Here is a 14,949-nt window from a genome sequence, read left to right on the forward strand (position 1 = left end):
GTCCGAAGTATGCCTTCAGCTCAGGTCATGGTGCGAAACTACGTCTTGTTTTTTTCTACAATGGAAAGAATATGGGTAGTACTGTGTAATACCCAAAATCAGTGGGTAATTTGGTCCATCAGAGTGTTTTGCTATATACTAGCTCTAAGGCAATTGCATACGTCTCGAAAAGCTTCATGCTTAAAAGATCCGAAACACCATGCAGTGCCCGTTGTACCACTCGTTAAGACAAATGAAATAGGTAAGGTGGCATTTTAGAGACTGATAACTGTTCAAGTCCATGAAGATTACAGATATCGGTGTTACAAAGACACCAAGTCTCAGGCTCAAACTACCAGTACGTCAAACAAATTCTGTGCCAACTGAATATAATGATCAAAGCTTCTATTCAAGAAAGGTCTCGAGTCCCAACCTTCTTTTCATTTACCGTAGAAAGTAAATACAATTGAAGAAGAAAATCCATCCCAGAAAGGATCCCCACAAGCGTCCACGCCGCTGCAAGGAAAACGAAGAGAAATCAGGGAATCCTAATAGCCGGGCCAGCGGATATCAGACGTTCTTTAAGCGTGGTTGTGGTAGTTGCGCTTCCTGTGACGCATCTCGTGGAGCATGCGGGGCTTGAGGTTGGTGGCCTTGATCTTGAGGTTGGAGGCCTGACCAGCAGTACATTCAGTACCAGTGGCCATCTGCTGCACTGCGGTCCACTGTCCGTTGGCACAGCGCTGGAAGGAAGATCCACCAATGCAGTTCCAGGTTCCCTCCGAGCTGCAAGATCCGGTCAGAGCACCAGAGCTGGAGGAAGAGCTAGAGGAAGAGCTGGAGCCGGAGCTAGAGCCAGAGTTGGAACCAGAGCTGGAACCAGAGCCGGAGCTAGAGCCACCCGAGGGGGCGCTGGTGTGGGTAGGCTGGGCGGGAGAGCCGGTGGGGACAAAGACACCAGGAGCAGAGGACTGGGAAGGCTTGGGGACCAAAGTCGAGGAAACCGCTGGCGCGGGAGGTGCAGTAGCACCGGAGCCGGCAGCCGAAGAGCTGGAGCCGCCAGAAGAGCTTCCAGAAGAACTGCCAGATGAGCCACTGGAACCGGCGGTGTTACCATCGCCACCGAATGTGGGGGTGCCAGTGCAGGCCTGGCTGCCCTCAGCCGCAAGGTTGCTCTTATCACCAGCGTACTCAACGATGGAACCGGGATTGGGGAAACGAATATCAACACCTTCCTTGGTGGTGCAGCCGTTCACATTGGCGACGAACATGGGAGGGAAGTTAGCAGAGCGCTTCTCAACCGTCTTCTCCTTGGGAACTTCGTCACGCTTCGAAGAACTACCGGTGACAGTAAGAGGGGCACAGTTCATGTACATCTCACGGTTTCCGATACGGTTGAACCAAGTCCAGGCGAGGGTGTATTTGCCAGGCTCAATACCTTCAGGGATGGTGTAGGTGAACTTGGAAGCTCCCGTGGAGGTGGGGCCACCAGAAAGATTACCATCAACGTTGGCAGGACATCCACCTTCGATCGACTTGATGACTATCCACTTGGAGTCCTTCGTGGGCTCACGGTCGGTGGTCAGACTGACCTGGCAAGATCCGCCGCCGTGAACAGCGCTACCAATGAAAGACAGAGGCATCGATTGACCGATGGCGGCAGTGTTCTCTTCGGTGACCTGGTAAGTGTTGGACCTCAACTTGCACGGGAAATCACTGCCATCGGCCGCAAGTGGAGAGTTGTTGAGAGTGTCCTTGCCGTAAGGAACGGGCTGCGCCATCATCATGTGACCCTCAACGGCGGCAGCGCCGAGCAGAGCAGCGGAAAGGAAAGCCTTGCTAAACATTTTGATTTTGAAGGAACGGTGGTGCTATAGATCGGACTGTTTGACAGCTGAAAGAATGGCTGGAGATTCTGATCGTACCGGACGAATCAGAACCGCGGGACAAGACCTTGGATGTAGTCGTGCGAAAGAGTCTGGAAGGTGATCAAGTTAGATAATGTCGTTAAGCACAGAGATAGCGAGCCGTTATGTAGAGCTGATCCTTCACGAGTTGACAAACACAAGATAGAGCAACACAGTGAAGTCCCGCGAGCTCAAAAATAGTCTCGAATAAGGGATATAGGAAACTCTGTAGCGCGAATTGGCCATACCTTTTGAGTAGAAGCAGGGCGGAGTAACAATGCCTGCTTTAATCAAGACTGGAGAGAACAATGACTTTCTGATCGAGAGACGATTGTCCGTATAATGAAGATGAGCGAGGGCGCTACTTTTGTCACACGTAGTACAATGGTGTTTGTCCGAAAAAGGAATGTCTGGTAACTGCCACAGGCAAGAAACCAAGAATCAAAAAAAGGAATGAAGAAAGCAAACAGGAACTAGCCTGTGGAACTGTCGAACAGATGAACTGTAAAAGGATTGAATCGCACCAGCGTGGGAAGAGAAAGAGGGAGAGGAGGCAAGAGCCGGTGGTATAGGGAGGGGGAATATATAGTTTTTAGACGCTTCGACCAAGCATCGTCACTAGTGGTCGTGCGAATTGCCGTGGAGGGTTTAGGAGAGGTGGGGTGACAAGCGTTGGATCACAAACTCTGAACATGCCAAACGCGAGCCTGTGTTGAAGGGTTCTGAACAAATGTGAAACATTTAGTGAGTGGGACCTCCATTGATCCATCACTGCTGAAAGATGCAACAGAGTTCACCAGAGAAAAAAAAGGTTGAACATCCGCCTGAGTGGCTTGCTGGGGCTGCAACGCCCTGCAGCCACTGAGGGTCCGTGGATGCAGCCCTTTCGGGATAGTACTCGTAAGTAGGTAGGAGTAGTAGTTGGACTAGTATACGGAATACTATAAGAGACAGAGTATCTGTATTGTAAAGTATGTAACTATGGAGTAGATGGAGAAAATGCAACCCATATTTTTTTTTCTCCCATGAGATTGACCATACATATGCTACGGTGAGTGACGACGTATAATTCAGTGTTGTGAACTGCCAGTCATGAGGGATCAAGCAAGGCGCCCAGCCATGAAATTCCTTTTAGTCCTGCATTAGTGTTGACGGCAGTATCCAACAGGAAATTAGCCCCTGGACCCGGGGAGGGGCTTTGGTCACTGGTGTCACACCATCCGCCCGAGTGCTCGGTTCCTGACCAGCTACCGCCTAAGATTGGAGACTCGGTTGGCGCCTTGGATGGCAATATGGGGCCGCCCTCGGCGGATCTGCCGCCAATCAATAGGCATTGCCACAATCCATGGAGAGGCTTAACAACACTGTCCCAAATTTCATGGCGTGGAAATCACAGCCGATGTATTATCCATCCGCTCAAGAATTTAAATTGCTGAGTTACATCGTCGCTCAACAACCTCATATCATTCCCTAATACTATTACTAAGAGTGCTCCCAGAACAATCTACTTGTATATACTATTCAGATGGTGGAACGAGATTTAATTTCCCTTTATCTTCGTGTCGGAATGAACTTATTCTTTGAACCAATATTCTAGTGGCGTGTGGCAGTGGGAACAATAGTACAATACACATACCTACACATACGTGGATGCCCTCATTGCCCACCACGCCACATTACGTCGAAGTACAGAGCGCGGGATCTCTCACTGTAATCCGACTCCGTTGATCATCGACCCGACCGACGGACGTAAAAAAAAAAAAAAGAAAAAGAAAAAAGAAAAAGGTAGAACTCTCTTAGACAAAGAGTGAAAGACACGGAGTTGACCGCTAAACGTGGGGCAAACGGAATAAGACCTGATGTCTGATAGACGCCGGACGTTGACCAGTCAGGGAAGCTGAACGGTTCTGACTCGTAGACTACGATACGAGAATGTCTCCATTTTCACACCTCAAGTACATCTGTGGTATGTATAAAATCTGGTTGTTAATGATGACCGGGAATGGGTTCCCCGTCGGACTCCATCCATACTGCAGGCTACGCCGTCCAAACAAAAAACAGGCTGTACGTCAAAATTCTCCATTGCTATTTTTTCACTTTTTTTTATGTGTTCTCATTGCGCGGCTTAGCGCTCTATGCACATGCATGTGGCAAAAATGTTGGGTTATACTTAGGAACCAGGCAAGGACCTGCAGAGGCAACAGAGACATGAGCTGCGCGTACAAACATAGTATTTTTGTCTCAAATAGGCAGAATCTCCGCCTTAGTAAGTTGACTTCAAAAAATAGGAATTCAATCGGTGCGGTTGGGACTCAAGGAGCTTCGAAGTTTAAACCAACACTATTGTTCTTAGTAGCCTGGACGAAATATCCAGCCTCCTCTTCTCTCCTGAGGTTGGGTTCTCGCTTTCCATGGTTCAGGGTCCAGATCTCCAGTTCCGTACCATTACAATGCCGAGTTTGGGACATTACGTCTTGTGGAGTAACATTAACATCAAATCCCTTGAGTATCATACTTTTTGATATACTATACTCATCGTCGGTGCCAAACTGATATGTAATACGGAGTATATTATGTATAATGGTCTCTGATATATTAAGTTCCAGGGTAGAAATCCCCTTGTGCTTGGTCCCGTACCCACTTTCTTAATGTCGCTTAAAAGTTCCCTCACGGAGGGGAAGACCAAATGAGATCTTCCCGTCGATACGCGTTTCAGATAAATTTGTGGCCTCGGGTAGAAGTATGATTTGCCGAATGTTCGTTTATGACTCTCCAATAAGGTATGTCGATATTAGGGTAGTATTCGGTTTAATTTTTCATTCGCGCTCGGTATTTGTCTCTTCTCTTCTCTTCTCTTCTTTCGCTCTTCTTCTCCCAAGTCATCCGGGTTGGTCCGATGATTCTCAACCATGAGGTTGTACCGCTAAACAATCTAACTAGATTAATTCCTTGGGGATCGAAAGTGCTCGATTTGTACTACTCCTAATACACTAACTCGATCTTATCTCAGGCGCATGTACATACCAACTTGGTTTAGAGACCCCGTAAGTTCACACGCCCGTTTTTCAGGCACACACAAAGTAAACTAAACTAAAGAGGGACTACTGCAGCTTCCCCGGCCGTTCAATTGGTTCTGCCGCCGTGCGACCAACTCCTCTTGCATTTGCCTCCACCACATGGAATTCATGAAGAACAAACCATCCAAGGAACCCGGGCGGTTACAGTAGTCACCGCTACCAATAGTACAGGAACACACCCAACTTGCATACCAAGCTTTGATGCAGAAATTAGCTCACAGGATCATCCGAATTACCCAACGATGGGCCGATGCCTCCATCCATTATGTAAACAGATAAAATATATCGCGATCTGAAACGGATATCTCATATCGGTCCCTCTAACCGAGTGTTCTCCTGCCCTGGCCAGGCTCTCGCCGAGACAGTTCTAGTCATGGGAACCCTGGAAGGTTGCACTTGGCTTTGACCTTCTAGAATGTAGCGGTGGGCCAGTTAATTTTGTTCCTGAATCCATTACATTAGTTTTTTACACCCACGACTCTGTGATGTAGTATTGGACTATTCGACGTCATGCTATATGTGTGTGTCACTGTATTGTTTCGGGTGTGGAGTTCGGTTGCCATTCTCTGGATTTGACGTGCTGGATAGTGAGTTGAATGTTTGAGAAATCAGGGTTGTGAGGGCTTGATCAGTTTATCATTGACTATTATCTTCGCGCCGTGGAAGATGAAAGTTTTCGAACAACAGGTCATTGATAATGGATGAAGCCCTTTGGTCTTTGTTCAGTTACAGGCTTTCGGGTATCTTTGTTCTATGGTACGATCTATTGGACTGGGGCTCAGGATCCGAATCACCATCCCCTCTCCAGGCAACACTCTCTCTTGCTGTTGAGTTTAATCTGATGCGAAATTGATGTATCCACCTCCTTCATCTCCCGGAGGGTTCTCGATCCTCCCTTATTGGTAATGAGGAAATCCTTCCGGTACTTGACCGGCAGTGGTTGAGCACCTACCTCATGAGGAACGTAGCACAAGGTGGCCCAAGCATATCGACTGAGGGTTCCGATACTACCTCACAAACGCCAAGGTCATCGAGATGAGCCTCTGAGGGGAGTCGGGAGATGCGACGAGTAGGTTCACGCCATGGAACGGACCAGCCGGCAGTCGACGAGCAAGCTCATACAGCCATGGTCCACTCTAAACCCTGAGCTCATTTCTTTCCTTTCTTCTTTCCCTTCTCGTTACCTCCAGGTGTCGACTCCTTGACGAACCCACCCTTCATCAGCGCATCGCGGCCGACAGCATTGATAATGCGAAACCGATCGGGGCCAAGTTGGACTCCGCCGTACCATCGTGTGACCACCACGACCACATCCCATACGTCCATCAGCTGCATGAGATGAAGCAATCGGCCCCCGGCGGCTGTCTCCCCATCATCGTCGCAATCCTGTACAATCATCTCCGCGGACTCGCCCTTTCCATTTGATGGTTTTTGTTGCCTAATGCGCCAAGCGCTGATATTATGCGTTGCAGCTGCCACCTTCTTCTCTGTCGCCAGAAGATAATCCAAATAAGCCTGAGCCTGCTCGAGACTAGTAACATGCGCTGCGCGCCCAACAAAGACGGACTTTTTCTCCGTCACCACATCCGACAAGATCCAGTCAGGTGGATTGTCCAGTCCAAAAGACTCTTTCAACGACAAGCTGGCAATATCCTCAGCCTTCAGGTCCGGGGTGTCCCTCTCTTCCTCTTGCTCTTTGTTATTCTCGTTGTTGCTGCTTCCCCCGATATTCAACTCCCGGAAAGCCTCCACCGCCTCATTAATCACGTCGAACAAGCAAACAGCCCCAGGCTGGTACGTTCTCCCTAGTATATCCTCCAAAACGTCGACAGCGATTTTACCCTCCCCGCGCGACGCCGTAGATGCGGTCCCGAGGACCTTAGGCGGTGTGTCAGGGTATGAGGCATCGAACCCAAGTATAAACGATAGATGCGAATGTTCAGGGATCTGTAGCTTCACTGTCGCGGCCAGCGGACCCGTTGAGCCAGAATTGCCCAAATCGAGCGTAGAGCTGACCGTAGACGACGAAGCCGCAGTGCTGTTGATCGTAACAGTATCGGGCTCGTAAATGGCATTGATCGCTTCTATTTCTTCGGCCAGTTCATTGTTGCCGAGGGACTCGAGTTGGGCCGACATCTTTGGACATTAAGTGTGGTGCAGTGTAGACTGCGACTTCAGTTTGTCCAGGAGATTAGTTCCCCGCCGATGTCATCGCTATTTTTTTGTGCAGTGTATTCAATGCCTGCTCATAATATGGGCTGACTAATGTGAGTTTCGGCAAGATGGCCGACCCAATGCCTCTGACGCCTTATTTCTCTGGCAGAATATTTTGACCACTTTCTGAACTGCTTTGTTAGATACTGTATCTTTGGCGTGGTCAGACTCTTGGTTATTACTTTGGCAAAATACAATAATACTTCGAATGAAAATTTTTGGCTAAAAAGCTTGTTAAATAATCATTCTTTTATATAAATCTTATACTTAAAAATATCTTTATGGCGGAGATATCAGTATCGTAGTTTGCAAGTAAAAAGACCCCTTTTCACGGTCGGGCGGATCGATGGACCGCCTATCTGGCATGCAAGGCGGTCTGCTAATGATCTCCTGACTGGATTCTGATCAACCGCTGCTGGGCTTCGAAGCGTCTTCCTTCATTGGTATAAGGATAGAAAAGGTAAAAATCAATTAGACTTGGTCCATTTATAGGTCATATGGCATTGGCTATGTTACTTACTACTCTAAGTAATATCGTTGTTGTTTTCATATTGTATATGTAGTGGATAAATGATATATATATTCTGGTCAATCTGGGGTCTGATAAGCACATAGATACTCCGTATGTAGAAGTCATTAGAGCAAACCTAATCTTTCCACTAACATCCACTTCCCAAGAAATTTCCTACGCGCTCCATGCCCATACTCTGAACCACCTGCGAAATATCTGCACCGTCTCCCTCGAGACCATCTAAGTCGGTCTTCTTCCAGAACGCCCGGAACCCATCCACCAATCTCACCGTGATATCCTTCACATCAGCTTCAGGCATAGCGGCAAAGCAAAGTCGGTAATACTGCCAAGAACGATTCAAGGTCTCCTGCGAGGGAGCAAACAAGTCTCCGGGACCTAGGAGACAGAGGTGGGGTTTCTGCATCAAATGTACCCATAATGCCTTGGAAAGCCTGGCTGGGTCGTATCTTCCATGCAAGGGATGGGTGTCGAGACGGAGCTTAATCCAGACGAACATACCGCCGGTGGGCCAAGCAAAGTCATACATCTGTACTTTATCTACGACTTCCCAGCTTTCCTCGCTGGACTCGAGGCCGGCTTCCGAGGCGATAATAAATCTACCCTCCTCTAGAGTGCTGCACATGTCTTGCATGCGTCGTTCATATCCACCGCGCAAACCCTCCAGCCAACGGACCCAGCCATCCATTTGCCAGCTACGATCGCTCTTGTTCGAATTGGTAGACTTGTGATCTGTCTGTTGACCCAGAATCAGTTTGGCTACCAGGGCTTGAACAAAGCCCGAAGGTGCCTGCGTTGCGGTTTCGGTGACCCGAGTCAACCTCTCAATCACGGCCGGTTGTGCAGTTATCCAGCCCAAGCGACAACCAGGGGCAATGGTCTTGGAGAAAGTGTCGAGACGCACAACGCGTCCATCCGTGTCCAAGGACAAATACGATGGAACCAACGAGTCCAGGAATTCATACCCGGAGGACTTTCCATGCGCATTGTAATTGCGCTTTACTGAAGCTGTATCCATGGGCGTGCCCCGATGCTGGGCTTCTAACGCGGCCGCCGATGGGTATTGCAAGTTCCAGTAAGGATCGTCCTCGATTATGATGATATCGTATCGATGACAGAGTGCGTAGATTTCTTTTCTACGCTCGACGGATAGGGTACCGCCCGTGGGGTTCTGGCCAATCCTGCATTGCAAAAAGAAGTAAATATGTCAGCTGTGGCCTTCACCGAAAATAGAACTATACCCGTTGGAGAAGACCGCGTCATTCGCCCACTTACGTGATGGTGTACATTAAATGCGGACGACGTCCTTTTCGGAAGTCCCAGTTTTCAAGAACATCGGCCAACCCTCCTTTACCGCGTGCCAACATTCCCTGTACATCGATGGCGACCGGCACGACGTTGAGGCCTCTTGGCTTGACGGTTGTAACAGCATTCATATATACAAATTCCTCACAAAGAATGCCCTCGCGCTGACTGGTCCAGTCTCTGTCTGGGTTCCAGACATTCGTGAATACTTCGATTGATTTTGAGAAGCCATCGGTCGCTCCAGTGGTGAGGATGGTTTCGGGACCTCCGGCATATGGAACGTTGGGATGAAGATGGTGACGGGCGAATTGGCGAACAAATGAGGCCATAGGGGGGAGGCCATCAGCTGTGACATACTGCAGGGCTGTGGCGATATCGATTCTATTCTGTACATCGGTCGCGTGACTCTCCTTAGGAACGATCAACCGCATGGATGACTTAGCGTCATCTCCAGACTTCTTGGTTGTGCCATTGTTGGAAGGTTGGAAACGCTGGGGTGTCGCGACGGTAGCCTCGAGGGTATCGTATGGGAAGTATGAGGGGTTTGGTAAGCCTAATGATAAGTGACGCCTGTGGTTAGTGAATGTCACAAGGAAAGGAAAGTCCAGAACCGAGCGACTGTCGTCCGTCCATACCACCAGCCAGGTTCGCAATGCCTGGGATGAAGAAGTACTTATATAGGTCTTTGATGCCGCTTCCCTGACGTCGTTTGGTGGTGGATGCATAATGATGGGATAAGTCAAGAGGAGGCGCCATGTTTGGAACAAAGTACAGTTTAGGTATAGTAGAATAAGGCGAATGGCTTTGCAAATTTGCAATGGATATGTCCTGCGGGCCGTTCTCTTGTCCTGAGTCCTTCTATGTAAATGAACAATTTCCAGAATGGGGATTATATTTCTGTCTACTTGAACGGAATTTGAGAGGTGGATACACCTTGTCCATGTGAAACTCCTCTCTTATCATGACCAATCGTCCACAGGTATTTCCATTGTCCTTTTCCTATGCTTGATAAGCAGAGACACATAACGGTTGGAGCTCCACTTTGGCTCCAAGACCGTTGGGAATCCTTGGATTTCATTAGTGCGCTCGGCCGTGGACTAGCGATAGTGTTCACTGTTCGATGACGGACGCTTCGCCTTATCCGACAAATCCGATGCAATTGCGGGACATCAAGTCAAGGATAACGCCAGCCCAGGATGATGTCTGGCTGTCATCGATTTAGTCTAGTAGTAAGCCTAGAATTGACTCGTGTGTCTGGGGAAAAAGTTTCTAAGAGAAATTTGTGCCCCACCGGTGTCGTCTTCCACTGTACCCCGACGTATAATAATAGCGCCTATAAGGTCACTTGCATTTGCCCCCTCCACCGATCTTCAACCTGTACATAGGGTTGACTTTCTCATCTCCTGAAAACCTCCGAACACAGTGGATGAACCTGTCCTCCAATGGCAATGCATTTTCGCCACGGGATCCCTGATAATCGATGAAAATCCCCGCAGGTACATCGCTGACATAAGCACCGCTGATTGGCCGGCGTTGCCACTGAGCTGCTGACATGTCGAAGCCAATGAATGACTTTTCTTACGCCCAGGTCCCGGGACCCTTCTGCCAACTTCCTCTTTCTTGACTCTTTATTTATTAGGTACCTGGGCTATCCTTATCCGAACCCAGTCGTTGCTGTTCTATCCGACACTTGAAGGGTCATGTCTTTCCGCTGGTTGTGAAAGAGAAAAAGACAAGCAACTCCTCCCTTCCCTCTCTGTTCTAGAACTCTGGCGGTGACGGACCCTGGTATCGGTCACTCCACCGTTCATCCCCCACTTCCGGCGGTTGCCTGTCCCATCTCTTGTATTGGCCTCTGCCTCTGCATCTTCTTCTTCACCTTATATCGCTGGTCCGATTATTGTATAGCCCTCCCAAAGACAAGATGTTTGGTGAAGGTCCCGAGGATGGTTCTCGGGTTTACATCCCTCCGTTGCTGGACTCGGAGCGTTCCGACGATCCCGACGACTCCGACATCCTTCCTCAAAATGAAGAGCACGGCGCCTCTTACATCCCCGTCTGGCTACGGGAGTCTTCCAAGTCCTTCAAATGGGGATGGGTGCCGCTACCTATCCGGAAAGTCGCTCGCGCTACGGCGAACTGGGTGAAAGGCCCGGATCCTCCGCATGATCTCCTGTTGAAACCACTGTTCCCCCACATCCAGGAACTCCCGGTCCGGTACCTGGAACGTTTCTTCCCAAAACGGAAGCAGAAGATCGCCTTGCTGGGTCTCTTCTATCTCGCCTGGTTTTTACCATGGACTATAATCTTACTCCATTCACGTTCCGCCGGTTATATCGAGGGCTTCGGCCGCCCGGAAACCCTCACTTGTAGAGCGACACTATGGTATGTTGCGCTGTGGAGCTGCCTTTTGCTGCCGGTAGATCTAACAAAGTTTTCACAGGGAGTATGGAAATGAATGCGGCCTCAATGGAAACGACTGCCGTCCCTTTACGGCGGCGACAATCCCCTTTCGCTGTCCCGCGAACTGCCGGGATGCCAAGTTGGCGGCACCCCATATGGTAGGCAATCAAACTTACAGCTATAAAGGTCTAGTGGTTGGCGGACCCCAACCCGGATCGGATGATACCCCAGTCTACCGGGCAGACAGCTTTATTTGCCAAGCCGCTATTCATGCAGGTGTTATCACAAATACCATTGGAGGATGTGGCGTTTTGAAGCTAGAGGGCGCGACCCATTCCTTCCCTGCATCGAAGCAGAATGGAATCAGCTCGGTTGGCTTTCCATCAACGTTCCCCAAGTCATTTAGCTTTGTTTCCTTAGGCTCGTCGCAGGAAACCTGCCCCAACGACCCGCGCTGGCCGCTCTTGGGTATTACCATTGGTGCGCTAGCCACCCTGTGGCTTCTATGCCGCTCACCCCCAGTACTTTTCTTTAGTACCTTTTTCATGGTCTTCTGCCAAGTGGGACTGGTGTCCGATCCACCGACGCTCCCTCAGTTTGCCGATCTCGTTTCCAGCTTGCTTGCGAACCTCTTACCGGCTTCGTTCGTGGCCTTCGTTCTGTTTAGGTACTGCGCGCGGCCACTTCTTCGGCCACTCTCTGATGCCACCTATCAGATAACAAAGACGTTCCTATACCTGCCTCCCGTGTTCATTGGTGCATTGAACAACTACACCTTTGCACGACTGATTCCGCTCGAACGCCTTACACCTCACGATATCCAGCGGCAGCCTGGAGCGAAGGTAGCGCTGGCTATGGTTATCCCGACGGTTATTTGCATTATTCTCAGTCAGGCCTGGCAGATCCGCCAAGGCGGGTTGATGCCGCATTATCTCAAGATCTACTGCACGATGGGTCTTATTCTTTTGATCTTGCTTCCGTTGCCTGGCCTCCGTCTCCGGATTCACCATTACATCCTTGCAATTCTTCTCATGCCTGGCACTGCAATTCCTACGCGGCCTTCGCTGGTTTACCAAGGACTGCTTCTTGGCCTTTTCATGAACGGCATTGCTCGGTGGGGTTTCGCATCGATCATTGAGACACCCGCCGCACTGGGCGAGCTACCTGGTGGCGCTCACGGATGGTGGGGGAGTACCTTCCCCAACGTTACCGATACAACTGTGAACATCACCCTCCCTGGCCCGGGTTCTAACGAACTATACCATGGGAATGGCAACATTACATTCACGCTATGGGAGAAGGAACGCATGGCCGATCTGGGTGTGGACGGTGTTTCGGTCCTAGTCAACGATGTGGAGCGCTGGCGTGGATACCTTGATGAGGATACGCTCGGAGAATTCACCTGGCATCGCCACGGACATAATGGCCTGGAGCTCCTGCACCGTCCGACGATCGAGAGCGACCAGGCCGATATCGATTCGACGGACATGGCGGATGAGGACGACAATAGACCTGAAGATCTGTTTTTCCGTTTTGCGTTCTTGAAGGGAGCTGAAGCAGGCAAGTACGGTGGTGCCGGTGTGTGGCTGGAGGACGGGGGGTGGATTTCACCCCCGCCGCCGAAAAGGTAGATTTGGTTTCTTGTTTTTTAACGCCTCTATAAACTTTAGACGAAAGACGATAACTACACTATACCCTACTCAAGCGGATGATTGGATATGAAGGCGTGCTGGGCGTAGATGACGCGGTGTTTCTGTACTTAGACTATTTGCCAACCATTATAAATGATGAATTAGGGCTATTACACATACAGTGGGACTTGCTGCTGTCCCCACCCGTTGTAAAACAGATCTGCACGAATAATAAAGAGGATGAATACGATTGAAGCAATTGGTACTGATCCCGGAATTCCGTATTGGCAGCCCTGTCCTCTCCAATTAATCATGGCGAGTCTAGAGTTTTTGATCGCCAGGACCCAGGCATCTCGATATTCTTTCAGTAACGGCAATGCCTGTTCCATCCTGTTTATTTCAGACGCATATTGTGGGAGGAAGATGACCTCGCCTGCTTTGATCATTTTGCCATTGTAGTCTATTAGCTCCATATATGGCGCTTTGGTTTTCGGACGTAGCGTGACTGGTAAATAGGCGTTTGTCCACTGTATAGGCCCTGTCCCAGACAAAGGTCGTGGTCTGGAGTGTCCTACTAGTATCCCTTTAACTCCTGGTTGAATCCACCTAGGACACTCGGGGACCCCTGTTAGATCGTGGTTATTACTGATATAGAACGGGTCGATTCCTAGTAAGAACCAGATCAGTGGATACACTGGTCATCTTGTGGAGGCTCTCGCGAGCTGCCTCACCGCGAAGTTTACGTTCGATGTACTCGTGTAGTGGAAGATCGCTTTTAGATGTGAAACGAGATTGCAAGTGATCTGCTTCAAGTCTAGCACCTAGAGCGCGTTTTCTTGGATCTGAGCTCTATTTTCTCGATAAGCTCAGTTATCGACTGCTGAATAGGCTTATTGAGATCGCCGAACGCTGTTTCCCCAGCTCTGAGAGCAGCCCTCCATGTAGTGCCTTTCGGAGGGATATGGGAAACTGTAACCGGATTTCTGACAGTGAATAGACTCTTGAAGGCCCAGTTTGTATGCCTGGCACAAGCCTGGGAGTGGAAAAGTCCTCGGTTACTAGGTAGCAAGGGTGTGCCGTCTGTCTGTTCCTTATCGAAATCGTTTTCTTTTCACAGCAGCAATATCCAGAGAACTCATGCCAGTGTTCTGATCCGCGGGATGGGCTCGCGTCTTGGTTAAAGTGGGCTCAAGGGTAGGTTTCTGATATTACTCAGCGAGTTGAGTAGTCTCTTGATCAAGCTGGCTAATGGGGTTGAATTTGGTCAAGTGCTATCTAACCGAGTTCTCTGTACCATTCCTCAACTTTCATCAATCCTCGGCGTACTCCAGTTTCTAGCATACAGTCGAAAGAGTATGCAGGTCAATTCCCACGCTTGATTTGGTGCTGTAAAGGGTGTTCCCCAAAACATGCCGGCTCGGACCTCCTCGAGTACCCTATACTGAATAGCTTTCTTTCACAAACTGTGGGAGTACGTGGGCTAAGACAGTTCTCCATTCGCCGATTTCGACAGTATGCGGTGACACATCAGCATGGGTAGTATAGAGCATTTCCTATACTAATGTTTATTCCGCCGTTCCTTTCGAGTATCCTTGAGCGATCCTGCTTTGTCAAATTTGCAAGAGTGATATTGGCCATGGATAATGCTTAGCTCTTGAGCGATTCAGAGGTAGTCAGCGTACATCCAGGACGCTCTGCTATTACCATTGTCTCAGAGGGGGTGATAGTATAATAGGTAGAGTACATCCATCGTCTTGGTTGTCTAGATTCGGAAGGCCATGTAAGGTCTACTCTAGAAGGAATATCTATTCACAAGGTCTAATTGTGAATCTGATCAGAGTCGACCGAATATCATGATAGTTCACAGGTGCCGTAGATATGCACTGAATCTCAAATTCGATATG

At 49.3% G+C, this 14,949-nt stretch overlaps 4 protein-coding genes across 4 annotated transcripts; 1 reads left to right on the plus strand and 3 right to left on the minus strand.

The window, feature by feature from the left end:
* Window positions 1-560: 560 nt before the first annotated feature.
* AO090102000501 (lytic polysaccharide monooxygenase AA11 family protein) lies at window positions 561-1,826 on the minus strand (the record flags this gene model as incomplete). The annotated part of the gene is made up of 1 exon (XM_023236789.1): window positions 561-1,826. The coding sequence occupies one exon, from the start codon at window positions 1,824-1,826 to the stop codon at window positions 561-563; it is 1,266 nt and encodes a 421-aa protein (XP_023091846.1).
* A 4,286-nt stretch (window positions 1,827-6,112) lies between these two features.
* Window positions 6,113-7,099, minus strand: AO090102000499 (IMPACT family protein; the record flags this gene model as incomplete). Its single annotated transcript, XM_001822610.1, has 1 exon — window positions 6,113-7,099. One exon carries the CDS (start codon window positions 7,097-7,099, stop codon window positions 6,113-6,115), a length of 987 nt encoding a protein of 328 aa, XP_001822662.1.
* A 737-nt stretch (window positions 7,100-7,836) lies between these two features.
* AO090102000498 (putative aromatic amino acid aminotransferase) lies at window positions 7,837-9,767 on the minus strand (the record flags this gene model as incomplete). The annotated part of the gene is made up of 3 exons (XM_001822609.3): window positions 7,837-8,887; window positions 8,982-9,564; window positions 9,647-9,767. The coding sequence occupies 3 exons, from the start codon at window positions 9,765-9,767 to the stop codon at window positions 7,837-7,839; spliced, it is 1,755 nt and encodes a 584-aa protein (XP_001822661.1).
* A 1,168-nt stretch (window positions 9,768-10,935) lies between these two features.
* Window positions 10,936-13,045, plus strand: AO090102000497 (LCCL domain-containing protein; the record flags this gene model as incomplete). Its single annotated transcript, XM_001822608.3, has 2 exons — window positions 10,936-11,396; window positions 11,455-13,045. The coding sequence occupies 2 exons, from the start codon at window positions 10,936-10,938 to the stop codon at window positions 13,043-13,045; spliced, it is 2,052 nt and encodes a 683-aa protein (XP_001822660.1).
* Window positions 13,046-14,949: the final 1,904 nt, after the last annotated feature.

Source organism: Aspergillus oryzae, chromosome 4 (genome assembly GCF_000184455.2).
Source record: "Aspergillus oryzae RIB40 DNA, chromosome 4".
Lineage (NCBI taxonomy): Eukaryota > Fungi > Ascomycota > Eurotiomycetes > Eurotiales > Aspergillaceae > Aspergillus > Aspergillus oryzae.